This window comes from Magallana gigas, chromosome 2, assembly GCF_963853765.1.
Source record: "Magallana gigas chromosome 2, xbMagGiga1.1, whole genome shotgun sequence".
In the NCBI taxonomy this organism is placed as follows: domain Eukaryota; kingdom Metazoa; phylum Mollusca; class Bivalvia; order Ostreida; family Ostreidae; genus Magallana; species Magallana gigas.
The window spans coordinates 52,430,637-52,457,435 of record NC_088854.1 but is presented as its reverse complement, the minus strand read 5'-3'; the positions used below and the strand labels follow the sequence as shown (position 1 = coordinate 52,457,435).

The window sequence follows — 26,799 nt, the reverse complement described above, 5'->3', positions numbered from 1 at the left end:
AGTAGTCTTCTTGTTTAACGTGATCAGATATAGCAATGTACTGCTTATTTGAGATATAATTTTGGCTTAATGTCTCTCCCTTTATAGATATTTTTCCACAAAAGTTGGTAGAATATTCTCCAAAATTTTTCATACATGCAAAACTTAACTAATTAACCAAAATTAAACGACAAAAAAATCACAAATGCTTATCTTATGATTGATGCGCGGTGGTTGGGGGGGGGGGGGGGCGTGTCAGTTCTCTTGATTTCGATTTTAAATGTTCACCAATGTAATCCGCGTCATTACATACATTCAGAGCCAGTAAAACATCAACAGGACGAGAGGGAAACCGCAAAAGGCATTAAACTTATCGAGGTCTTACTTCTCAAATATTACAGAAACCAATTAAAGGAGCTTAATTGAAGTAGATGGCTTCGGATTTTTATTTTACCACACGCGATATATAACGTTTACATCGTTAGTTTATGATTCAAACATGTCTTACAATGAATCTGTCAATCCATTCTTCGAATATATTTCCCGTGCTCTTGGATTCTTGTAAATCTGACTTTTTTTTAAAAAAGAAAAAGATAAAACCATGTTTGCAAAATCTACTGATAATTTTCTCTTTCCATATTCAGGACGAATCAATGTTTTCCTCTTGAAACATTTTAAAATAAAAGTTTTACCTCTGATAGTGTCTCGATAAGGACCCACTTCAAAGCATTTAATTGATTACTCGAGCATGTAATAACAAAATCCGACTTAATATAGTTTGTCGCGTGTTATAATACAGTCTGTATATACAGGAAATCATTGCATTTAACAGCGCACCTAATCCCCAAAACAAATTCTGTCAAAAAGCCGTACTTCTCTAATGACTAAATAGTCGAGGAGAGGTAAGCCTCATTTACCTTCCTCTAAAGACGTCGTAAATTTTGAATTCATATGTACTGTGGTGGGATTTGTCAACATGTAGGAGCCCCAGCTCTCAGATACGGCTCCCCTTCTTAAATATTTATGTATATTTTGGACCTAGTTTACAAGCTGACTCTGGTAAATTTGTCTACTTCGATAGATCATTGCGCTAGATAAATAAAAAATCGGCGAAGGCAAACAACAAGTCATACATATATCCATGTAGTACGCGCGAGAGCAATATCGGCATTGCGGGTATAGTAGCGGCACGGATGGATTTCCTCATTACGCCAATAAGTTACTGATCGTATGATCTCCATCAAATAATTAAGAAAATTATAATTAGAGGTTCATTTAAAGGATTAACTGACGGGAGTCGATGCGCCGTTCCACTGACGCGAGTATAGCGGGGAGGCATAAATAAACCTGTTAAACAGCGCACTGGTATTTTCGGCAGTTTTCTATTAACCTTGAGTGGTCTCGGGTGTTAACGGCGCAACCTGTAAACGATCCCCTTTTCAATTCTTATGCGACGGTCCCGATTAAATTTCCAATTGATTACAGAGAGGTGTCTGCACTGGGCGGCGAAGGATGCTGGTGGGATTGGGGAGAATTTCTCGGACTTTTAAATGTCATTGAAATGCAAAGCAAGTGGGAAACGTTTGTTTTTGAGCAGAGTTTCCGAAGATGCAAATCCCTGTTTGGAATATGACTCTAATTGGAATTTATGTAGCCACGCTTGTTTTTACTTCAGTGGACTCCATTCGTAGCACCACAGGTGAGATATAAAGATAAATGTTTTATTATAAAAAAAGTAAAATATTGAATAGCGTAAAATGCTTTGAATTTTTTTCTTATCAAAGTCCATTGATTTCTTACAGACACAATTTGAATTTTCTTTTGAAAAGATATACATACCATGTAACGATACAAAAAGTTAAACAAGCAGTTGCGTAACCTTAGTTAAACACGCAGCTATTTTCATAAAGATTTATTCTCATACAAAGGTCCAATTTAATTTTTTAGACTATACTCGGCATGATAATATAAATAAATGAAAAATACTCAATGAGAGACTTTTAGGAAGGAATGAATATGTGGATGAATAGATATGATAGGATTCTTTTTTATGAGCTCACAGACAAATTGAGGCTAACATTAATTACTGATCAAAGAAAGAGAAAAAAGAATCTGTCATGCGCGCCTCTCTCAAACCCATGTGCAAGGAAGTTTTTTCCGCTGTATCAAGATTGAGCACAGGTTTTAAACGAATAGTTCGAGATTACGTGTAAAAGCCAAACATCAAACAACACTTATGATATTGGTAAACCCATTCTAGTATTTACACAATTCCAGTTTTACTTACAAAAGAGTTCCAATTAATAGATGGTTTTTGTTTGCTTAACCAACATAATGCCCAATACATTGATGTCATTTTGGCGGATAATTTTATTTTTGACTTGTTAAGGTTTTCGGATGTATTTATCTATTGAAGTTGAAAAGAATCAACCAAACAGCATATTGTGTATTATAAAGGGATTTCGCAGTCTATTCAGTGACGAACTTTAGCAGTGCATTTCATCTGTGATAATAAACAATCACAATAAATATGTGTTAGCTATGGGAGAGGGTGTAAGTCACTCTCGGCTTCGTCGTTGGATGTCTAAGAAGATCTGAATTAAACAGATAGTTTCATGGAGTGATTTAAAACATTACATTGCCTCATAAATATATTTATCTGTGTCTTGATATTTACAAGAAATAATCTTCTTTATTTGCAAATGTATTGCCCGCAACCATATCTTGTTTGCACGCAGAAGATTTGTTCACATAAAGAATATCGTACATTCCATCTTTAAAGATATCACCGTTGTTTAGATATAGGCGTTGTTGTATAATAAACACATAAATCTGGAGTTGAAGGGACAAGGTAGCGAAAATCTTCAGACCATTGTGCATATTGTCAGCGTTGCACAGTTCTTCACCGATCAGTGCAAGATTAATAAAATTGTTTCTCCCTCACAGAGAGAGAGAGAGAGAGAGAGAGAGAGAGAGAGAGAGAGAGAGAGTCCTCTACTTGTACTTGGTATCCCGTATTCAATGTAGAAGAATGTCTTTCATGTGTTATCGATACTAGAAATGTTTGCTTAATAAAACCCAAGTGACAGGTCTCAATTGCCCATGTTTACTTAGCATCAAACCATCCCAAACAACAATTGGGAACAAAAATCAAGCAAGTGAAAACGTCGAATTTACTTCCATAATTCACGGCGGTGAAAAACACGAGTTTGTCCCCTTAATGAGTGTCAGATAAACATAGAAAATAAGGGACTTAGAAGGTTTCTTTGTATCACGGTGAAAGTAATATCAAAATGTCGAACTATCACGAACCATCGCGCCGGTGTCCGTTGACAAAATGTGTCACTTGGTCGCCTGGTTTTTTATGAAATATCGTCTAAATTATCACGACCTTTGCATACCTACACGATACCAAGATTAAATTTAATATAATATAAAAGACAATTTTTCTTTGAAACTAAACTCTTTTATACAATTGCGTAAGCATCATTTGAGGACGCATGCTTAGTAATGCAATATACTAGCATTTTGTGAATAGAATTATGTTGGGTTTTTTTTAGTAATTTTTAACAAACTGAAACTGCCTACTGTTTGGGGCATTAACTTTCCTGTAGACAATTATGCTTAATATAATTAATAACATTGAAAAAAAATTGCATGTTACGCTTTTTGTATTTCGAGCTATTAAGAATAGACATTGATGGCCAACACAAGGAGCCGTATATTGAGTCTCAAAAAGGCATTATTTCGAAGAAAAAGTTGTTGGAGAAAATACTTTTCAAAGGAACAGATTGAAACATTAAACGTTGTTTTTATTTATCTTTTGTAATTTTCTTTGCAAGTGATAAAAAACCAAACCTGGACGAAATGGTTGCGCTCCTAGGTATTTTAAATCCACATTTATCTATCGCGGGAAAGTAGTAAAATTCTTATCGAATATACTTTGTTATCAATTTCTCATTTAATACCCAAATTGATATATATCCCTATAAATTTATGCGCGAACATTTACTCCGGGCTCAAAAGATTACCCCATCACACTGCCCCCAGTGTTTATGTCGCATCTGTTAGAAACCAAAGAATCAACCAAAGCTTTGGTCTAGCTACACAAGGTTTTTTTTTATTTGTTATGTAGCACAGTAATGTTAAGCCTGTTACCACCGCAGGGCTAGATGAAAGTTCACGAAGACGCTGTTAAACTGAATTTTATCGCTTCTTGTGTGTCTTGTAATTGTCATCAAGGGACCAACAAATATGGTAGGGCAATAAACAAAAAATAAAGAGTGTAATAGCGCTGAATTTTAAAGTTTTGATAAAGTATGTATGTATTATTTTATGGAATTGAGTTAAGCTGATTTTTTGAGATTTTTTACTCTGTCTCTTTCCTGACAAGAAAGCTCATTGAATCACCTCAATGTTCGGGTGTCTAGTCCCTATTTCAAGCCTCCAGCTGAGCGAATTGTTAGCAGACAGGATCCTGATGTTGTTATATCGCAAAAACTGTTGATTTTAAAAGCTTGCACAAGCACGTAAACAATATCCTTACCAAATATCTGACATGGAATAAACGAAACGAATTTTCTGTGTATATAAAGAGGTATTTATTGTACATTTTTCGTTGATTATACAACATGGAAATACAAGAACCCGACCAACACACAGAACAGCTTTTGATTATTAAGGCTCATAGATCATACCGGGCCAAACATTCTAAAAGAAAAAAAATTGGATGTCTCACCAGAATGAGATTTTTGCGATATATAAATCATAGAAATAGAGAAGAAGTGCTGTGTCAATAGACCAAATACCTTGCAGTCGTAAATACTTTTAAGAAGAACTGAACATACATTGTTTCTCAATAATCGATTGTCCATGAGTTGTTGGCATTGATTGAAGAAATAGAGGAACATGCTAACGGTCACAATGGGGATTTCTGTTATTAATGCCATTTATCACTTATATTTGATATCAGACCGCGGTCAACATTGTTGCAAACGTCGCCGAGAAATGCGCCATTAAAAGGATTGCATTAAGACACAATGGGACTCCGGTGAGGTTGCCTATAAATATAGGGTTTGGGCTTGATCAAATGGGCCAAGAAGTAAAAATTAGATTAATTAGCTTCAACAAAAAACGCTTAGGAGGGCGGGCAAGTGATTGGACCCCAAAGTGCCCGTATTGAAGGCTCTGATAATCGGGCACCTGCTCACTTGGGGGTGACAAATAGTTGTCCCTCCGTGTCTGACCCAATGTAAAGTTGTTTCGTTTGTAATCAAGATAATATGGGCTGCCATTGATTTGCCGTGACAAATTGAAGATCACACATTGTTCTGGAATGTTTGGAAAAACGCTTTATAAGAGCTGAAATGATGAGACACACTTTTCACTTATACTGTAATAACGGGTAATTTTTATTATAAATCAAAACGATAAGGCTAGTTGATCAATAAAATATATGATATTTGATCACGCTTATAACGTTTATCAAATTTCATTCTCATCATTTCTATCCTTCCTTGGCTATGATTGGTCGTAAATCGTGGTTTACAAAGACGTCCGCGTTCTACCTAAAAGCCGTGCACGTCGCTTAAAGAGCCGCCGTCGATCACCCAGATAATAGTATTGCCTGGGTGTCATGTATTAGAGTGTATAAAATAATCACACTGAATTCTTATTCGACGTTTTTCACCTTTCTCATGATCCTGTGTTGCTTTGTATCAATGTCGGACGAGAAATTTACGACAACCTGTTCATGCTCGCGCCATTAACATATTATCTAACAAACTAAATCTTTTTAGCCTGAACTCAGGAGGGGAGAAGTTTAAGAAATAAGATAGATAACAATTAATTTGTTTTCCCTGTAATAGGGAATTCAATTTTGAGTTCCATATTCTTCCTGATAAAATAATAAAATCGTGAAGCGTAAGCCCACGTTGAACCACGGTCTAATACCTTTTTAAATTATGGATGATAATTGAAAGCGAAGACGTCTCCAAAGCCTATCAGCATATCTGAAAAATAGAGAGATATATACTTTATTGGAAGAGTAGTGCGGAATTTTAATTTTTCAATTTTAGATATAGATCCATGTCTCTCGGAGCACCACACCATCATCGATGACTTCAGACGGAGTACAAAGTACCGACCGAAGGCGAGCGAGCGAAGACTCTGCGACAATGACTTGATCCCTGGGTGGTATCGCCTTAAGATTAACGGGACTGACGCCGATCTACCGACCAAATGTATCAAGGTGATATCTTGTAAAATTCACCTACTGGTATATATTCAACAAAAAGAATTTACTCATCATTAAATTCACGAAAATTAACGTGACATAAGGATAATCTATTTAAAACTAGTACAGAGACAGATCATTCTAAGCACAAGTCTCCCAATGGAGCAATGGTTTTTTGTACCTTACTAATTTCTATATACAAAATAGAATAATCGAAAGATAAACCTACATTGTTTTTGAAATCAATCTAACATTTAAACATACCAATCTGTTCACTTTTTGATTCATTGTCTCTGAATGGGTTCGATATTCTCGCGGTCACGCATAACTCTTATCTACAAAATAAAGTTGTCCTGTTATTCAGAAATTGCTTTTCCACTGAGTTTTAATTTAAATTTTGAAAGTTCATTTTTGACACTGATATCAGAACCAATTGTCGTATTGTTTGGAAGTTGTCACGCACATCCAAATTTTTGCAAACAGTAGCATCCCTAATTGGTAATACACAGCGAATTTGTGTTGAAGGTAAAGAGATGTGGGACCGCAGCTCCCATTTGGTTGTCAATGCCGAAAGATGAAATGCCAATACCAGGGACAACTAAAAGCGGAAGTGCATGTGTCACGTGGGCCCCGAGAGGAGAGTACCCGGAATGTTGTCCTATCAGGTTCCCAGTTGAAGTAAAGAACTGTATCAATTTCTTCGTTTACAAGTTAACGAGTACAGGAGGATGCGATTTAGCTTATTGTGCAGAAGGTGATGAAATGTTTCTGTCTATAGTAATGTAAGAAGTCTTTTTCAATTAAGATAACTCGATTGATGTTTATTATGTAACACCCGCTGAAAGGGACCACACAAGCAAACAAAACAATACTAGATGAGATAACCTTAATCTCTTTTTTACTTTATTTTCTATCTAAATTATGGTTTTTTTCAGTTCCTAAAAAGACGTGCTCAAGAGGACAAGTTTATATTCGACATTTAAAGAAATGCATAGGTAAATCAAACTAATTGCTAATTTCCCGGCAGAATTAATGCACTCGAGGTCTAATTTTATCACTAAGTTCATAAACTTTCAGACTACAACGCCAGAACCAGCAAGCCTTCACTGCAGGTGAGCGTCTCCAGGAAAAACGTCATGATCACGTGTACCTTCCGAGTTCTTAACAAACTGATTGCGATGACGTCACCAACCTTCTACATCGCTTGGTACAGAAAAGAACGAGGGAATTCCTTGATTAAGTCTACTTTTACAAGGAAAACAAAAGACTCCATAGTTATCGGGGAACATGCTTTTTCGGGCGATACGGTAAGAGCTTTGCCTGGTTATAATCTCCTTTATATCAATGAAATGTATGTACGAAAACTACTTAAATTGTTTTCTTATTTTAATTTCAGGTAATCTGCAGCGTAGAGGAGATTTATCAGCAGAAAAACAAGAAAAGTAGAAAAAGCCGGCCTTATTTTATTGGAATCAAGGTAATGGCATCAAAGAGGGTTGAAAATATTTGACGCACTATCGTATGAGCTGTTTATTAGCAATGTGCTTTGTCACTCTATTTACAAGTGCAGTCTAAATTAAGTTCACATTTTCCAAATTGTTCCGTATATTGTTAAAAAAAACCTCTTTGAATAAAATTCTAAAATATAAAAAGACTTCACACCATCACACCAGCCCATTTTATTGTGCGGTTGAGAACTCTTCCTTACTTCATGTGCCGTTGGTATAATGTTTGAAAGACCCACACTTTGAATGCCATCAACAGAAATTCTCGCTGGCTCAATGTATTTATGGCAATGTCGATTAGCCAGAAAGTTGATTTATTCTCGAGAAAGATTGAAAAGCAGCAAGTACTTGAGAAAAATTTAGCTGTCGTGATATAGTCAAGAACGGGACAAACTAATAAAAGGTCTGTTCTTTGAAGCAGGTCGCATCGCCTCGTATCATCCATGTCAACTCTCTTGTTTATAACATAAGCGTATTGATGTACAAGGCTGCATTATCTTTATCTTTTGAACAATCTAGCGTTGCCTAAACGTTTCTTGATTTTTGCTACTTAGTTAATTCAAAGGTTGTTTTTGACGGTTAAAATAAAGGAAATCCCTTTGTTAGGTAAACAAATTGGTGATGAAATACAGTATTTCCTCCGCTACGGTGGCTATTTTTTTGTTTTGAGGAAATCCTTCATAATCCTAGTTTTTTGATACGCCCAATTTAAGGTTCGAAATCTCTCGAGTGTTTCCCGCACTGGAATGATATTGAGCTATTTTTAAAACCAGTATCATTTTTTTTCAAGATTAGATTTTTATTTTGTAATAAAAAAATCTATTCATATCTAGCATGTTCCAAATCAAACATGCAAAGCAAACTTTCCTCAAATACATATGTGGATCGCACATTAATTTTTATATAAATCTGAAATAAGACAGAATTTGATGAATACAAATTCGCGTAATAAGAGAATGCATGGCAGCTCCGGGGGAGGAGATGATAAAATTAATAAGCAAACAAAATTGAATATTGATGTAATTAGGTGAAGGTGTTTACCTCGAAATTTATTTATTTTGTAGCTTTTACGAAAGAAAATAGTTCTTCGGGAGGACAGACCCGTTACAAATGTAACCCTTATATCAACAGTGCCAATCGTGTGTGACAATAATGCCAACACGTGTGACATCACTGTTAGGTTGTCGCTTCAAACACCAGGTAATGATACAAACTCATTCTTTAAACACAGGTGTCCGCCAAAATTATTCCATTCAAAACACGGCACATTTATTGAAAGGAAATATTTGATTTCTCAATTTATTGCTGAATTATCCCTTTAACACATTTAAAAGAAATTGTTAAATGTTTAATTATGTTACATGAAACCATGTATATCATTGGCACTGAAGTATTTGCTATTTAATGTCTAAATTGTGTGTCCAACTGATTAATAAAAATATATTCTGATTCATAAAGGAGACATTTCCCCCACCATCGCCTTTGAGAAGTGCGTCGTACATTTTGGAATGGGTTGGAAATGTAAGAAGAACATTTGTCAGGAACAAACATTTCAAGTGGCCATGTCGCCCAATCTGAAACATTTGTCAAAGCAGAAATTAATTGTCAATGGTGACATTACAACAGCTAACCTTTTGTCCTGGAAACAGAATAAAGTTAACTTCAAGGTATTACATTAAATAGCAACAAACTTGTACCCCCCCCCCCCCCTCCCCGCTCCTAAACCCGCCTTTGTGTAATTTAGCAATCTATCACAAGTTTTCAAACCTACTCTGAAAATATATTCCAAAAGAGGAAGTGTTTGCTTTCTGGGTATGTTTAAACGATAGATCTATTGTTCTCGGATATATATTATAACGGAGCTGATCTAGAGCACTAAAACTGGCTAATTAGGCACCGTCCGCTAATTGACAATGACCAATATAAACTGCAATTCCCCTAAGCTTCCTCGAGGACCAATCGATACGATGGAAGTGCTGATTAATTTACTTTGGTCACCATTACCGGCGGTCTAGTTGACCAGTGACACTCCATATATGTCACGGGGCCATTAGCGATTGCTATTCACATTACACCAATGGTATCCAAATGAGAGCAGTTCCATAGCTTGCGCTATAGTTATAATAATATTTAACTCTTAGAGAAGTGTTAATGCGTAAACAAGTAGATAGATTGGTATAAAATCAGTATAATAAAATACAATTTTATTTGAGGTGTGTGACGTGTTCTATTTCAGATGAAGGTGGTTGACTTCCCCTCCGCTAGCTGCTACGTTCTGAGTGGTTTACATATTATCTCGTTCGCTGGCAGGTAAAACGCACACTCATAAAAATTCCCCGAAAGGTCATTGTTTTTGGAAAACAAACAAAAGATCAATGACTAACGGCAAAATAACTTTTGATGCCATATTCGTATTTAATCTTAAATGGACGCGTTCAAAGGGTCCGGATTAAATAGTTTGTTGAACGTGCCTATAGATGAATGGGTACATATTTTTCCCGTTGCAGCGTTGAGAAGGTGCAGGAAGAGGGAGTCTTTGTCCTGCTGAGCAGTGAAGAGTCATCGCTACAGGTAGATTTATGGGGGGTTCAGAGACACTCGCTGGGTATCGAACTGCTATAAACGACCACCAACTTCTCGCACCGTATTAATTGTGGTACTTCAGTATGGGTCGATAGCTTTTAATGTCTGGACAAGGAGTACACATAGATGGAGTGTTTGTTGAGGCACTGGAGTCTTGATGAAGGACAGACATCAGGAGACTTATCAATAAAAGGGGCCATAGGTCCTCATTGTTATTTCTAGGGTCTGAATTTGACGTCATAGAACGCCTCGTCAAACTGATTTATAACCATACATTTCACCTCACATTTAATGTTGAATGATGATACTTCAAGTGTGAGTTTAGGTGGACGCTGCAATCCTTTTGTTGTAAATCTAGGTGTCGCGTCATCATAATTCTTGTTCTCAACAAGCGTCGTTGTTTGCACGGATGAATCTTAATCGAAGATGAGCATAAGCAAAGATACCATAAATATAGTACCATATCAGTGTAAACAAGAAGTACCATATCCCCTTACGTCAGATTCGTATATGGGCTACAAAACACATGCAACTGAATATCGGAGTAAACAAGAGTTAAGAGGGCTTGATGATCATGGCCATTTTAAGACTGTATGTATCTCCTTTGAAAGAAGAGCCCTGTATAAATATAGGAAAATACCGAAATTTAAAAACTAAGATTTATATATTTTTTCTTTACTAAATGATACTTTATAGCTTTATAACTGATATTTAAATGTTTTTAGGTAGGTCTGATTTATAATTTGTTGACCACCCAGCCTCTTTAAAATATTTAAAACTCTCCTTTTTATTCTTGATCAAGATTCACGCTCGGACAATGAGGAATCCCCAGCACGATATGTACAGTCTCTGTGGGCTTGCCATGCGCTATGAGGGTGTAACTGTTACTATAAATAGATGTTCCGACAACCAATGGAACACCCGCTTTACGCTACAGTACCAAGGCCAACAGCAAAACTCAAGAATCAACATATTTGAAGCTCGCAATGGAAAACTTTTGACGGTATACATTTCAATTAAGTAATGTAGTATTTCTTTATTAGAATGCCGACTGTTTCGGAAATAGCTTCATAATTTTTGAAATTGAATCTGATTTAAGGAATACCTATTTCAGATATACATACATGACCTCCTGCAAATTCGTATTGACATTAACTCATTGGATATATCAGCATCCGTCCATGTTTCCGGGTTCTATAGCAACAGAGTTGAGGGACTATGCGGAACCGTAGTCCGGAAGAGAAACAAGAATGCTGTTACTACGGTTACAAATGGCTATGGGTTCAAAGTTTGGAGGTTGGTAGGGTTCATGTGTAAATTAAAGAAGTTTAGGAAATTGTAGACATTACCATCATTTCTGTTTTTGATTAACCAGTTCAACAAAACATCAACATTATCTTTGTGTCCATTTCAATATAACGAAAAATCTAGTTGTGACAAAGACAGCCATAGATAGGGTTAACACAGCTAAACATGTCGTCTCTGTTTACAGGATGGAATTTCATCAGAGCTTGTTCCACACCTCTTTCTTGGATTCATATGAAGGGATAAAAACTTCGCACCCTAACTGTCAGTGTTCACTTAACTCATCTCCAAACACGTGCACGGAGAACAAGAATAAAAGTGAATTTTACTCTTTCATATACCAGAAGGATATTACCTCAGAGTTTTACGTAACAAAAAAGAACCCACTCATCACCAAAACATACAACATATCCTCTAAACGGGACATCAGTGATAATAGTGTTTTCATGCCAAGTGACGCGAGAGAACAGTGCAAAGAGGTCATCCGAGAATCGGACCTTTTCCTCAAATGTGTTCCTCTGAGAGGAAGAATTTTGGTGGATATTATTTCTGTGTGTGAGAAAATCGCAGCCGTGCAAGATAGATCCACGTGGATTCCAATAGTGCTACGTCTGATGGAGAGCGTGTGCAATTTTGCCTATACATCTAATACCTCATTGTCTGACCATAATGTCACATCTGGCATTGATCAGGTTACAATAATCAAAGACTTGTTCCGGTGTCCAGAAAACTGTTTCGAACACGGTGTGTGTACTAGAGACGGGTGTCACTGCTACAAGGGGTACTCGGGGGTGGAGTGTCTGAACAAGGCAGGTACATGCACATTCTGAGTTTTTTAAAACTGTTTTACTTTATATAATAATTTCCTCAAGTCTTGTTAAAAAATGCAAATGCAATTTTTCAAATTATTTTTCCTATTAAAGATAAACTTCGATTGATACAAAAGAATTTCCAGGACCGGTTATATACTATTGTTAATCACACTGAAAAAAAATATTTAGCATTGTTCTGAACTATGTATGAGAAAGGCCTAAAAGGCCCCCTAAAATAAATATCATATTTTTACTGTACTAAAATGTTTTCTTTGTAAATGTGAAGAGTTTTTTATTTTTATTTTTATTTTGATCCAAGTGCTCTCAATTCCAAACTGTGACATCATAAACGCAATCTTCTCCCGTAATTTTTGAAATTTATTTATAAAACAATTCATTTGAAGGCAGAAAACATTGAGCAGAGACTTGAACAAACAAAGTATTTTCATCAAAGATTCTTGCATCCAAACCTTATACATGTAACTGACAATGAAACTTTGCTTGTTCAAAGCTGCGCTCTATATTTCCTATTTGAAAAAAAGATAATGTAAAATGGATATATTAAAAGTATTAAAAATGTGCGGGCAATTTGACTCTAATGATATACTGTATATATATACTAAGTAGTTCTTTCCACTAAGAAAGTTGTACTGTAGTATGCTTAACGCTTTGAATTGACCTCGTTTTAAACTCGTCCATTGTAAGCATGGCAAATAGGGAGAAAATATATTGTGGAGAAATTTTCACTGTATAGAGTTCTGTATCTATAGTAGGATTTTACCAAAGTGTTCAAATATGACGTTACATTCCGTAGTTGTTCCAACAAACGACGGATCCAGCCAATCAACCGAAACAAGGACCGTGACCCCTACCCCTACTGACCTCTACGTGACTTCAAGGTCACCAGAGACGACTTATGTGTCAATCACAACCCCTACACCTAAAATAACTCCCAGCACCACTACAACCACCACAACCGCCGCCACAACAACTACTACAACAACCACCACCACAACAATGTCGAAAACAACAACCGAAAAGACAACAACACTAAGTCCAACGACAACAATGGCGCCGTCAACTTCTCCACCTACAACCGCTCGTCCCAGGAATCCTATATTTGTGGCCTGTGACACAAGATCTTCTGGCTGCAATTTTGTTTACCTAAGAATACAATCAAATCAGTTCCCTGTGTCATGTCGTGTTACAAACTTGAAGGTAAAATTATCATAGCTTTCATTCAGATGTTTCCAAATCACAGGGATACACGAATACAATGGAATTTACGCGACTTAAAATCAACAATTATACAATTTTCTCGTCCAGATTTGTATTTGTTGTCATGCAATGTCTGAATGTATCTTGTTTGACATGAAATTTCTTTTTTAGTTCAAGAACAAAGAGTGGATTCCATGGCGACCCTCGATGTTTCCCGCCATTCGCTATGTCACTTCGACGCTTGCCGAATGTCTTCTAAATTCGTCAATTATAATTCCAGCGGATGGAGATCCCGTTTTTAAAGTCGAGGCACGTATTATGCTTTATTGATGAATGACATTTCAATGTTAATTCGAGTTTTTGCGGTTTAATTTTCTTTTACCCTTTAATTCAGGTTCTGGGAGCGGGAGGGGAAGTCCTCTCTGATAAACTGTTCTCCAGGATGAACAAACGATGTCAGAGTTGTTCGTACTGGAGAGGATGCCGAACCAGGGTAGGCAGACAGCAATATTCCAAAAAAGATTATGTTTTATCTCTTGTTGTAAGAGCGATGTTTAATGGTCTGTTTTCTTTTGTAGAGAAATGTATGTGTAATTGATGGAAAGTGTTACATGGACCAAGATAAAAACCATGCAAACAAATGCGAAGTTTGCTTGGCTTCGTCCTCCAGTAATCAGTGGTCACGAAACGAAGGTAAAAACAATTGTTAAAATGATACCGACTGGTGAAGTCCTCACGTAGCAACGGACTTAAAAAGTCATTCATAACACACAAAAATGATAAGAAGAACAGAAATTGATAAGTTAACATTAACAATATATCCTCTGTTACCTTTGTAAATTAAAAAAGGCACTCATAATTTACCAAAAAAGATAACAGGAACATGAATTAGGTTTACATTAAAGATATACACGTATCCAGTGTAACCTTTCTAAATAAAAAAAAAAACCCACGATATTCATTTGAATACTAGTAGATAAATAACTTTTTAGTAGTTGTTGCTTTCAAACATAGCTTTAACGTTGAATATAACCCGAATTATCTTATTTTATTACTATATTATTAATAATTTTAGGTAAAGAAAATTGACGTAGAAGCATATAAATTTGTCTTATTTAGGGAATAATTAAAGTAAACTGTTTTGATTTGGGTTTTAAACGGCTTATTTTGGAGAATGGATAATTGTATGGTAACAAGATTAATTGGTCTTGGGGAAATAGGGGTTGATTCTATGAATGAGAGCATTTTTCAATGCCCAATAGATGAATTCATTCTCCTATCAAAAGATATTTTTTTATAAAAAGAAAATCTAATTACTGGTGACCATTAAAGAATAAAATATGAAATAAAAATGATAGACCACACATGCCCAATTAAAAATAATTAATGACATTTTGGAATTTTTTTAAAAGATAAGTTTTCTTGCAGTGCACAATGATGATACAAATGGCATCTTTATTTTTTTAATACAGATGTTATAATCATACTTTTTTAAAAAGTTTTTTGCTACTGAAAGACCCATTGTAAGTTGTCCAATCATTTGAATGCATTTATTATAACAATTAGTTTATAAGGCAAGAGAGTTGTGGCCAATTTCCTATACTTTTTCTACTTCTATTAAAGAGGAGTATTGTAAATTTAACTTTATAACTTAAAAAAATTGATTTCTACTCAAGAGTCAGAGTAAATGGCAAATTTAAAATGAGGTTTTTAAAAAAAGGTTTTGGCCAGTTATCGACTCATAAAGGTTAACTCTACTTAAATTTTTTTTTACAAAAGCAACGATTTTATGAATATTGTTTTTGATTATCTTGCTTGATAACGTTTCGCTTTAATCATGATCAGCTTCAAATATACGTATTGTGTTTACTTCAAACGATACTTAAAATACATCAGTAAAATTATAAGTATATTAAATAAGTTAGAATTAATAAATGAAATAACACTGGTTTCATAAGAAAAGCAACACAAATTTTGTAGTTATATAAGGAATAAGAGATCTTTCTTTGAGTATTATGAGGTCATAATTTCGGTCGGGGCGTGATCAAATCCAAGAAAGCCCGAAGGGCTTTATGATAGATTTGATCACGCCACGACCGAAATTATCACCTCATAATATTTAAAGACTGATTCCTTATTACTTATATTTATATAATTTTAAGCCATCGTACGATTAAGTATTTAAAAAATATAAATAAGCAAACCCCGCTGGCGCCTCAATTTGGCGTCTTTTGTATTATGAGTTATATAGTTCAAAATCGATACGTAGTGTTATCACAGGCAAAGACATTGGAAAATGTAAATATAATGCATATTTTACATTAAAAGTTTAAAATTTATCAATTAAAACTTAACTAGAACAGTTTTAAAACTGTTATAGTTAAGTTTAAATTGATAAATTTTAAACTATTAATGTAACAAATTTATCAATTTAAACTTAACTATAGCAGTTTTAATTAAGTTATAGTTAAGTTTAAATTGATAAATTTTAAACTTTTAATGTAACACATATATTAATGAATCGTGATTTGCTTTGAACAGATAACCTTCCGCCGGTTCTTCAAAGAGACCCATACAAATTCTCCATGGTGGAGGGGGACACCATCAATGGTAGCATCCTGGCGTATGACCCGGAAGGGTCACCCCTGAGGTTCAGCATCAACAGCACGCGCGCTACCGTGCAGCAGGGAGGTGCGTTCGTGTACATGACAAACGTATCCTCGTTCGGAAGAAAAGACTACTTTGAATACTTTAGAATTTCTGTGATGGACGAGTGCAGTTTGCAGTCTTCCATTGTCATCAAGGTCGGGTTCTTTAAAAATGTTTTTAACTTTTGTAGTTGAATGTAATTAAATTCAATTCAGTAATTAAAAGCATACAAGGATTTGTTAAAAGTTCATGTATCATTCATAGGTGGCAGTGAGATTATGCAGTTGTCAAAATAATGGGAAGTGTGTTAACAAGACCATAACAATGCCGAACAATGACCGCAGTATTGAATGTAACTGTCAACATCCTTACACAGGTATTCTTTTAGATTATTTACATTAAAAAGCAAAGCAAGATTATTTAAAACATAGTCTGTTATATGATTGGCTGAATGTGTTTTACCGTTTATAGGTTCCCGATGTGAGAAGTCTCCAGATTACTGCGCGAGCCGACCGTGTTTTCCCGGGGTGCAATGCACGAACTTGAATGCCTCCTATAGCTGCGGTCGCTGCCCCTCTGGATATGCTGGAAACGGCGCTATCTGTGAGTAAGGTTTCTGTAAACAGCAACCTTTAAGGGGGATTAGCCCTAATTCTCAAAGATTGAGCAGTGTTTGATATACAGAGCCTGTGATTTAAAGGTCGGCGCTAAATATCAATCAATTATGTTGTTAACGAATTGCCATTAATACCATAGATTACTAAAAGTTTTTTTTCTTCTAAACGAATCTCAAAAAACTTTCTAAAGGGTTTGTTTCAATGTGATTGATGAGTTAAGAATCTTGTAACAAATTTATCAGAGCTGAGAAAATAAAACATAACATTGTTGGCTTTTCTTTAAACTAGGTAAGCCCTCGTGCAGTTCATCACCCTGCTTTGAGAACGTTACATGTATTGACGCTTTTTATGGAGAGAGGGGATTTAGATGTGGACCGTGTCCCCGATTTTACCGTGGGGATGGTGTCAGGTGCAACAGGACAGGTCATTAGAAGAAACTTTAGTCTGAATTTAGATAGCTTAATGTTAAACAAAGAAACAGTCTTCCCTCTTGATAAACATTTTCTGAAATTAGATATGTTAATATTAAAATAGAGCAAGGTATTACATATTTATGTTATTGTAGATGTGGATATTTGTAAATACGGTGTTTGTCCCAGAGATGGCCAGTGCAAAAACACGGAAAAACCTCCGGGTTATCTTTGTTTACCATGTCCATCGGGTTTCCATGGAGATGGACAAAAATGTACAGGTTAGCTAAAATTATTACAGACATTTTTTCTGTTTTACATTCATTTGAAAATGCATTTTAATGATACATGAATCTTCTAGATAGATGTAGAGTAAATTGTCTTAATGGCGGCACATGTGTTGGTGGCAATAGATGTATTTGCAAGCAGGGTTATGAAGGAAACATGTGTGAAAGAGGTAAATTATTATTTATCTTACAGCTTTTTAAAAAAATGTAAATGGAGTTAATAATTTGTATAAAACTAAATCTAGATGCAGAAAAATCCATAATTAATTATATAAATATCAAACAGTTCAAAAGACAAGCAAATAATAAAGGAACAACGCAAAATATGAACCATAACAATTTCACCTTTTCAGAAGTATGCTCAATAAAATGTCTTAATGGAGGGCGGTGCTACAAGGGCAATCAGTGTGTCTGTCCCGCTGAATACACGGGGTATTACTGCCAGACACCTGTTTGTAGCCCTCCATGTCAGAACCAGGGCGTATGTGTGCGCCCGGGCACCTGCTATTGCCCGTATGGGTATTTCGGTTCTTCTTGTGAGAGAGGTTAGTACGAAATGTAACGTTTTCTTTGGTTTGCAATTTGCAGAAGCATGCTATTTTGAAACACGCAAACACCAAATGACATGATCTTTCTTAGAAATCTTTATTTTCTATAGCACATGTTTTTTTGTGTTTGATAGTTTTAATCTCCCGGGTGTTGGAGTATATCTATCTATATATAAAACCAGAACTAACAAAAGCCTTATTTTGCCTCTTTGCAAGTAGAAGTAGGCGTAGAGTCATTGTGCTGATTTCTGATTACAGCTATGTGCTTTCGCAGATGCAGATTCTTGTGTCAGCTGAGTTATAAGAGATGTTAGTATTTATTTTTTTGGTTTTGATCTCAAATATTATGTCACATTGTATGTTCAAAAGACAAAGTGGGGCATCTTGCTTTATATAGATATATATGTAATTTGAGTTTTCTTCTTATTCTTTGTAATACTAATATGATTAACGAAATCTCTATGTTAATATATTTCTAAAATCTTTTTAACATCTATAAACAAACAAACAAACAAACAAAGGAATTTGGCTTCTGAATTTCGCTCTTGACGCCTTTTAGCAACATGCTGGACCTATTGTCAAAATGGAGGACGTTGTGTGTTCAATTCCTGCCAATGTAGAAGCGGATGGTCCGGTCAACATTGCCAGATACGTAAGTAAAGATAAGCTGAGAAGTCCCGCGTTTATTAGATTTGGGTTGGAGGATATTCAAAAACGCATGTGTAAATCTCGTTAAAGCTAAATGTGACATGGGCTGCATGAATGGAGGTACTTGTGTAGGGTCAAACCAGTGCAGATGTACCCCTGGGTACTGGGGTTCCTATTGTCAACACGGTGGGTAATATATACTAAGGTGTATTATCATTATATTATTTTTTATTTACATTCAATGTATATTTCTACTTAAGTTTGCATTGGAAACATATGACGTTCAATATTCAATAACATGAACATGTTATATAACATTAAACTTCATCACGGCTTTTGAATAGATATATTACTGTTTCATTTAATGAAACGTTTAAACATACCTAGATCTAATCATTTTAATATTAACTTTTGAAAAATAATTATTAAATCTCATTTATACATCTGAAAAAAGAGAGTTTTTAACGGCAAAGTTTCAAAAATATTGGTATATGTCGCACTAAATGGCAATTTATATGGTTTTCCCATCTATTATCCCTATCCATGACAAAATGGCTTTAAAGCGACTAAACAAACATTGCATATAAATAAACATAAAAATGAATATATAAACATTCAGTGCTTAAAGAAGTGCGCAGCATCGTACTGTTTTTGCTTTTGTTCACAGCTTTATGTTGGCCCCGATGTCGATATGGCGGACAATGCATTAGGCCAAACGAATGCAGATGTAGACCAAATTACTCTGGTCGGTATTGTCAGGTAAGCGCTTTAGATCAATCATAATTCTAAACTTAGTTATAAATAGAGTATTTTTGGAAACGTCACTAAACGTCACTAAATCAATAGGGGAGAACATTTTATTCAATATTTCTTTATTGGTTTCAGATTGTTGATAATTGAGTTGCGATGCTGCAAGGGGAACCATCAACGTTTTGGGTTTACGGGGATCATACTAACATACTCATTATTTCCTTGTTTGTTAATTTGTTTTATGTTGTGACTATTTGCTTGTGTTTTGAGAGAGAGAGAGAGAGAGAGAGAGAGAGAGAGAGAGACTAAAGTGTTGTGACTAATTGCTTAATTGTGTTTGGAGAGAGAGAATGAGCGAAAGCGAGAGGGAGAGAGAGAGAGCGAGAGTTATTTTGATTTATTTAAAATAAAAATAGTGTTCGATATTTTCTCTTTATTATCTTTGATATAGCTCATAAAAACCTGCAGTGAAGAATACACATCTAAAACAAGTAGATTTGTTAGTGAATTAGCTTTGACAAATATTGATATCACTTTATATAGAAAATATGAAATAAATACAATAAAAAGCTAGTTAAAATACAAACATGGCCCAGAGTCATTGAGGATCACCCGAGTATAACAAAACCAAGGCCTCGTAGAATGGATATTTTTATATTATAGATGTTGCTGAAAAACAATCCTTACCCTAGCTAACCCATAAAAGTTTCATTTCAATTAGCAAACTTACAGGTTAACATAATGAGGAGAAAACGCTATACAATTCATTGGCGAGAGGAATAACACTTCTTTGCTTCTAGTATAAGATCTTTCTTATTGTTTTCTTATCTCGTAATTTTAAGACAGAATATATTGTCGCAATAACGAGAATATTTTCTTCGTTAAACTTTGCATAATATTAGAAAGCACAATAGCATCACTGTGATTCCCAATTGTTCTTGTCAAGTGACAATAACGCATTTCAAACAAGAAAACATATTGGTTGCATATACTATATACACCATTTTTAGTCATATTACCCGTTCTCTATCATATGATATTGCACTTTGCTGTGTTTCAAGACCCATAGAGTGCGGTTACGTATCCGGTAATATATTATAAACCATTTTTCAACCAATGTTTTTTAACCTAACAATTCAACTAATTTACGTTAATATATAATTCACGGTTATACAAAAAAATCTGTATTACATGCACTTGACTCTAAAAAATAATTTTAAATGTAAATAATTTACTAGTATATACTATATAATTATAGTAGAAAATATTATTTATAAATGAATTTTTTTAACCTCAAGTATGTAAATACAAGACGTTACTATGCTAGAAATGGTTTGGAACTCGATGAACCATGATTTAATTTCAATGTTTGATAGGTAGTGTCATCATGTGAAAAATTGATATGTACATATTCAATGAAAGCATGTTATATTCCAACGTAAACTGGCTTAATATCAATGGTTTGATCTCAGTATATGATGATTAGATATTGATGTAGAATAGTTCGATACTAGTGTATGGTGGCTGCTCTCGTGATAATTGTATCCTATTACGTCTTAGATGATATCGAAGTCTAGGGATTTGACCTCTGGACTTAAAGTCGCTCATCTTCTTCGAATTCCTCACTGAGAATGGTATTTGCGTAGACATCTGAATCTTATTTAAATAACATGTTACCGATTACTTGTTCATTATGCCAAAGAATGTACAAATTAAAAAATTGGTAAAAAAACCCAAAACAAAACTGTTGTCTTCCAATAAGCAGCCTTTTTCTAAATACATGTAATCTTCCAATAGGCAGGTTTTTTTCTAAATACATGTAATTTACATGGACATAGACACGATTTGAGCCCAAAATTTTTAATTTTCCCCAATTCTAACGCCTCAATTCATTAACATGAACATTTCTAAAGCTTCTTCAAAAAAAGCCAAATTGATATAGAGTTATCGAAATTCTTTTATTTGTACACAAAGCTCTAGCCTTGTCTTTTATTAAATTGGTCTTGCATTGGTAAAAACGAACATTAAAATCTTGTTTTATCTGTCTATAATTTTTTTGAACACGATGAAACACTTTAGCTAGTATCTCACAACTTACAAATCATTACGATATTCCTTATTATTATTTGTTATAAAAAGGCAAAGGCTTTTTACATCAGAAGTTTTGAGTTGTAAATAACTTTAATCTTGACTTTTGGATTTCAATTTTTTGCCTTGCAACAGGTTATCAATCTACCATTAAAACTGATGGATAAAAGTCCGAATTTTATAGCTCAAATCGTGTCTATGTAACGCAAGATATATGTAGATTAAAGTTTTGAAAAACTCTTTTAAGATTCATTGCTTTATCATGCTTTAATAAAAAAATATTTCTGACCTTTTATGATCACCTTGGCCTTCCCTCCACTGGGCCGGTCTATTGTCATCTCCTCGTACACAGCAGGCCCTACTGACTTGGCTCTCAGACTTGAATATTCCCTAAACATAAACTTAACGCCCTCTGAATTTGATTGAAATTAAAAAACATTTTTTTCTTAAAAGTAAGTTTATATTTAAGTAACAATGATAGCATATTTGAGTATTCCCTAAACATAAACTTAACGCCCTCTGAATTTTATCAAATTTTAAAAACAATAATTTTTCTTAAAAGTAAGTTCATATTAAGTAACAATATAGCATATTTGAGTATTCCCTAAACCTAAACTTAAATCCCTCTGAATTTGATTGAATTTTATAGACAATCTTTTTTTTCTTCGAAGTAAGTTCATATTTAAGGAACAATAATAGCATATTTGAGTATTCCATAAATATAATCTTAACGTCTTCTGAACTTGATAGAATTTCAAAAACAACCATTTTTTCTTAAAAGTAAGTTAATATTTAAGGAACAATGATAGCATGTGTGATAAAATACCACGAGTACATTCAAGTGAAATTAACAGTTATTTGTGCTTACAACGGGGCATCGTTTGGTTCGGCGGGTGGATCTCTCCTTTTAGCCACCGTCTTGTCGGTATACTTTTTGTTTTTTGAGAGAACAGGTTCACTGTGAATCTTTTTAATGCTGTTAGCTAAAACATAGAAATTTATTTTACACCCAAGGTCAGTGTAAGACATAATACTGTCTTGGTCTGTCATAACACTGCGAATCAAATTTGTAACGAATAATTCAATGATTTCATCAATGACGCCTCATGATCATTTCATAATACTCAAAGAATTATTTCTTATTCCTTACAGAAAAACATTGCCAATAGAAAAATAAGCTTACATTTGGTTGGCATTTTGGGTATTACAAACAGAAAAATTAGCTTACATTTGGTTGGCATTTTGGGTATTACCAATAGAAAAATGAGCTTACATTTGGTTGGCATTTTGGGTATTACCAATAGAAAAATGAGCTTACATTTGGTTGGCATTTTGGGTATTACCAATAGAAAAATGAGCTTACATTTGGTTGGCATTTTGGGTATTACAAACAGAAAAATTAGCTTACATTTGGTTGGCATTTTGGGTATTACAAACAGAAAAATTAGCTTACATTTGGTTGGCATTTTGGGTATTACCAATAGAAAAATGAGCTTACATTTGGTTGGCATTTTGGGTATTACCAATAGAAAAATGAGCTTACATTTGGTTGGCATTTTGGGTATTACAAACAGAAAAATTAGCTTACATTTGGTTGGCATTTTGGGTATTACAAACAGAAAAATGAGCTTACATTTGGTTGGCATTTTGGGTATTACCAATAGAAAAATGAGCTTACATTTGGTTGGCATTTTGGGTATATTTTTGATGGTCACATCCTCGGTGATGTCTTCGTACAGCGACTGAGCCTGTGGATCTCCGCCAGGTGTATTATGTCTACAAAAAAGTTAAAATCTAAGATTTTTTTCTAAAAGCCTAAAATTTCAAATAATTAACACATTTTATTCAATCAATTTAGGGAAGTAAATTTGTGGATTTTCTTCTATGCATATTGTAAGTAGATTCTTAATTCTTTAAGGATGCAAGATTGATTGTGAGGAGAACCAATTAAATCAAAGACAATCATTAATGATTCAAAAGTTATTCATAGTTGCATTTACAGATGTTCATGTATACATATAATTATTTGATTTTCCTACTGAGATTTGACTAGAGGTTTTTCAGAGCATTCATCGTCTGGATGATTTTCAAAGCATTTTTCCTGTTTCACTTCGGTATTTTCTGAAACCTTTCTCTTTTCAAGAACTCGGTCCATTTCAAAAGTTTCTGGCATTTTCTCCATACATATGCTGGGGCTTCTTTGAACTGCAATTTTAAATTAACTGAAAATGAGTGGCAATATAACATGGTCGTTGCATGCTCCTTTCTTCCCATTTTGCTGCTTATGTCTACAATGTTTGACGTCATAACAGTACATGTAATTGTTTCCTTAATTTCTGATCGCGTACAGAGACGCGGAAATTTTGTGCAAGGTCATACAACGATTCTTATCTTTCTTTATAATTTAACACCTGATCAACATTGTGTTCAAATAGTCCGTCCTTATTTTCAATAACAATTAGAGTTCAAAGAAAAAAAAGTATAGAATTTTATTTCCGCAAATTAGTGATTTGTGCATGTTACTAAAGAAAAAAATCTCAATTCTTTTTTTTTTTCGAACACAAATTAACAAATGATCGACAATCTTATTATGGTTGTGAATAAAGAATATATCATGGAATAAATATATCCATATCTTTACCTGTTCTTAAAATGGCAACCGTCAGAAGGACTACCAGAGAAAACGCTACGAAAATCGACAGACTAAAAACGGTGTACTTGTAGGCTAGACTCTCAAAGAACTGCTGTTCTGGAATCGCAAAAAATACAAAGGAATAAATAAACTAATGTATGAATAAATCTACAAATAAATAGATTCAATAAATAAAAAATTATTCTTTATCACTTAAATTGAAGAAAAATGAGTTTATCATAAATAAACTAATCTATAAATAAATCTACAAATAAATATATTCAACAAATACAAAATTATTCTTTATCACTTAAATTAAAGAAAAATGAGAGAAACCCTCTATATGTAATAGTACTATTTTACCAACCTGAAGTTTTGAATTTTACAAACACTTTCTTGCTATCACCGGCGTCATTCCGAGCAAAGACAAACGCTTCGTACTCTGTACCTTCCTCAAGGTCCTCTAGTTTCTGGTAATAAGTTCCATTAATTTCTGATTCCGGTGAATTGTAATGAAATACCTGTCGATTTAAAACGTGGTATGCGCTCACATAATGTTGATTTACTCCCATATCTGCGACCCACCGTAACTCTGCCGACTGGGAGGAGGAAACGGCCACCCTAACGCCTGTAGGAGGGTTTGGTGGACCTGTATTTATGAAAAAAATATCGGTGCATAAAAACTTTATCTTGGTTTCAGTCATATTCGTGAGCATAATTATTCGTGTATTTCAAAACGCACTCTATTTAAGGAGGCTGGGGGGTCAAAATGTAATATAATATAAAACCATCAGATTTATTTGAAAATTTTATATGTGATTTCTGAAGCTATCAACTACTATTTGATAAAGAAAAATTTCATGTATCTTAATATGAAATTTTATCATTTTCCATTATTTTTATATGGAGCTCTTCTTTTAAAGGAGATCAATATTGTCTAAAATGGCAGCCACCCCCCAGCCCCCTTAAAGTGGTATAGGACGCATGTCGATGTTGATGTAGATAATTTGACATAATAATAAATACTTTCACCGTGTTAGAACTTTCAAATCTTACATTATTTGACCAAAAAAAACGCGTTCAAAATTTTTTTTAGAAAGGAAATTTGTTTTAAAAGAGACTCGAACTCATGACATATTGTTATTTCGATAGGAAGTATGTCACAATATGGAGGTGTCTAATATCGGTGGAACCTTAAGATAAATAAATGTGTGCATGGACATTTGCTTCGCTATAATTTAAGTTGTTTGCAAATATCATACTTTTTTAAACATTTGATTTTGTAGATCCGCTCACAAAAAAATCCACGAAAATTGATGCTTAACGAAAAATAATGAAACCTACCATACGGTTGTAGTGTAAAGCTTTCATTTGCTTGTAGAATTAAACTTCCATAGGACACATTTGCCAAGCATGTGTAAATGGCATTTGTAACAGAAGTGACGTTTTGAATAACAAGGATAGAATAAGAATCAGACACTTGAATCTGTGGAACTACTGTGTTATTTTTGGTCCATTGAACACTTGGAGAGGGAAACCCAGTGGCTCGACAGTCCGTGAAGAAAGGCTGTCCAATTACAGCGCTGATTGTTTTTTCATTGAGTTGAACTTCTGGTTTAACTGAAGTAGGAGATAATTCGGACTTTACAAATACTATATGAGATTTGCAGACTTGAAACAAAACTTAGATTAAACGAGTTTCTAACCAAGATTACACACAGGATTTTGATTTTACTTGTTTTGATATTACAATTCATTTTTTCAATTTTACCATACTTCAAACAACATAGCATAATGAAACCAATTTATCATTAGAAAGGCATCTTTCTGAGTATTTTGATATTTAAAACGTTTATATACATATTCATATAAAAATACTTGCAACTTCCCTTTTCAGGTCGCCATAGCGTAAAATATAAAATGATAATTTTTAAAATCATCAACAGAAAATAGTATATCTTAGGTAAATTGTGTTCTAACTAGAGATGTATAATAAAGGACGTTTTGATAATTCTAATAAAAGTTTTCAAGTTAAGGAACCGTAAACTGTATCAATTCAGTACATATTCCAATAAGTAGCTTTTTGATTCATACATAATGTACCATCACGAAGTAGGAAATATTTTGCTTTTTTGTAAATGAGCTACAGTTTCTCAGAAATAAGTGCAAAATAAACGAGAAGTTTAAAATCACACTGGGCCTGTCAATTCAAGTAAACCTGTTTTACATTTTATATTAACTTACCTACAATGTAAAGGGAGTATTGCTGACTATTCTTTCTCTGACCAAGAACATTGCTAACGGAGCACATAAAATGGGCAGACATAAACGACTGCTTTACATCTAGTATTTCAAGAACCCTGTTATCGGCGCGAAACTCAAAATTATCATTTTCAACAATTTGTGTCGAGTTGTTGACAAACCACCACGATATGTTAATGAATTTTGCTGTTAGAGGTGCAACGGTACAACGCAGGGAGTAACTGTATCCAGCAATAGCAGGCTTGGTATCAGGTTGTTCTATTGTCACATC

The 26,799-nt window shown here is 34.4% G+C and overlaps 2 protein-coding genes across 5 annotated transcripts; one reads left to right on the top strand and one right to left on the bottom strand.

Annotated features, from left to right (window-relative positions):
- The first annotated feature begins 949 nt into the window (after nucleotides 1–949).
- Nucleotides 950–19,971, top strand: LOC105344364 (von Willebrand factor D and EGF domain-containing protein). 4 transcript variants are annotated; one of them, XM_034447345.2, is made up of 29 exons: nucleotides 950–1,678; nucleotides 6,057–6,229; nucleotides 6,740–6,968; nucleotides 7,150–7,209; nucleotides 7,292–7,521; nucleotides 7,611–7,691; nucleotides 8,784–8,919; nucleotides 9,178–9,386; nucleotides 9,956–10,029; nucleotides 10,227–10,290; nucleotides 11,105–11,305; nucleotides 11,417–11,598; nucleotides 11,795–12,420; nucleotides 13,234–13,637; nucleotides 13,809–13,946; nucleotides 14,032–14,130; nucleotides 14,216–14,330; nucleotides 16,179–16,441; nucleotides 16,551–16,662; nucleotides 16,758–16,889; nucleotides 17,192–17,326; nucleotides 17,469–17,594; nucleotides 17,675–17,770; nucleotides 17,954–18,145; nucleotides 18,407–18,457; nucleotides 18,708–18,800; nucleotides 18,887–18,982; nucleotides 19,464–19,555; nucleotides 19,682–19,971. In XM_034447345.2, exons 1-29 carry the CDS (start codon nucleotides 1,588–1,590, stop codon nucleotides 19,694–19,696), a joined length of 4,515 nt encoding a protein of 1,504 aa, XP_034303236.2. In that variant the 5' UTR covers nucleotides 950–1,587; the 3' UTR covers nucleotides 19,697–19,971. The 4 variants fall into 4 exon arrangements, with proteins under 4 accessions (XP_034303236.2, XP_034303238.2, XP_034303237.2 ...); XM_034447347.2 differs by lacking the exon at nucleotides 18,887–18,982; XM_034447346.2 differs by lacking the exon at nucleotides 18,407–18,457 and having other exon boundaries at nucleotides 954–1,678.
- On the bottom strand, nucleotides 19,818–26,799 carry LOC105344361 (uncharacterized). The gene is made up of 9 exons (XM_066077188.1): nucleotides 26,511–26,799; nucleotides 25,611–25,886; nucleotides 24,634–24,915; nucleotides 24,276–24,383; nucleotides 23,674–23,839; nucleotides 23,313–23,410; nucleotides 22,503–22,617; nucleotides 21,924–22,024; nucleotides 19,818–21,202 (listed from the first exon to the last, which is right to left on the bottom strand). Exons 1-9 carry the CDS (start codon nucleotides 26,590–26,592, stop codon nucleotides 21,141–21,143), a joined length of 1,290 nt encoding a protein of 429 aa, XP_065933260.1. The 5' UTR covers nucleotides 26,593–26,799; the 3' UTR covers nucleotides 19,818–21,140.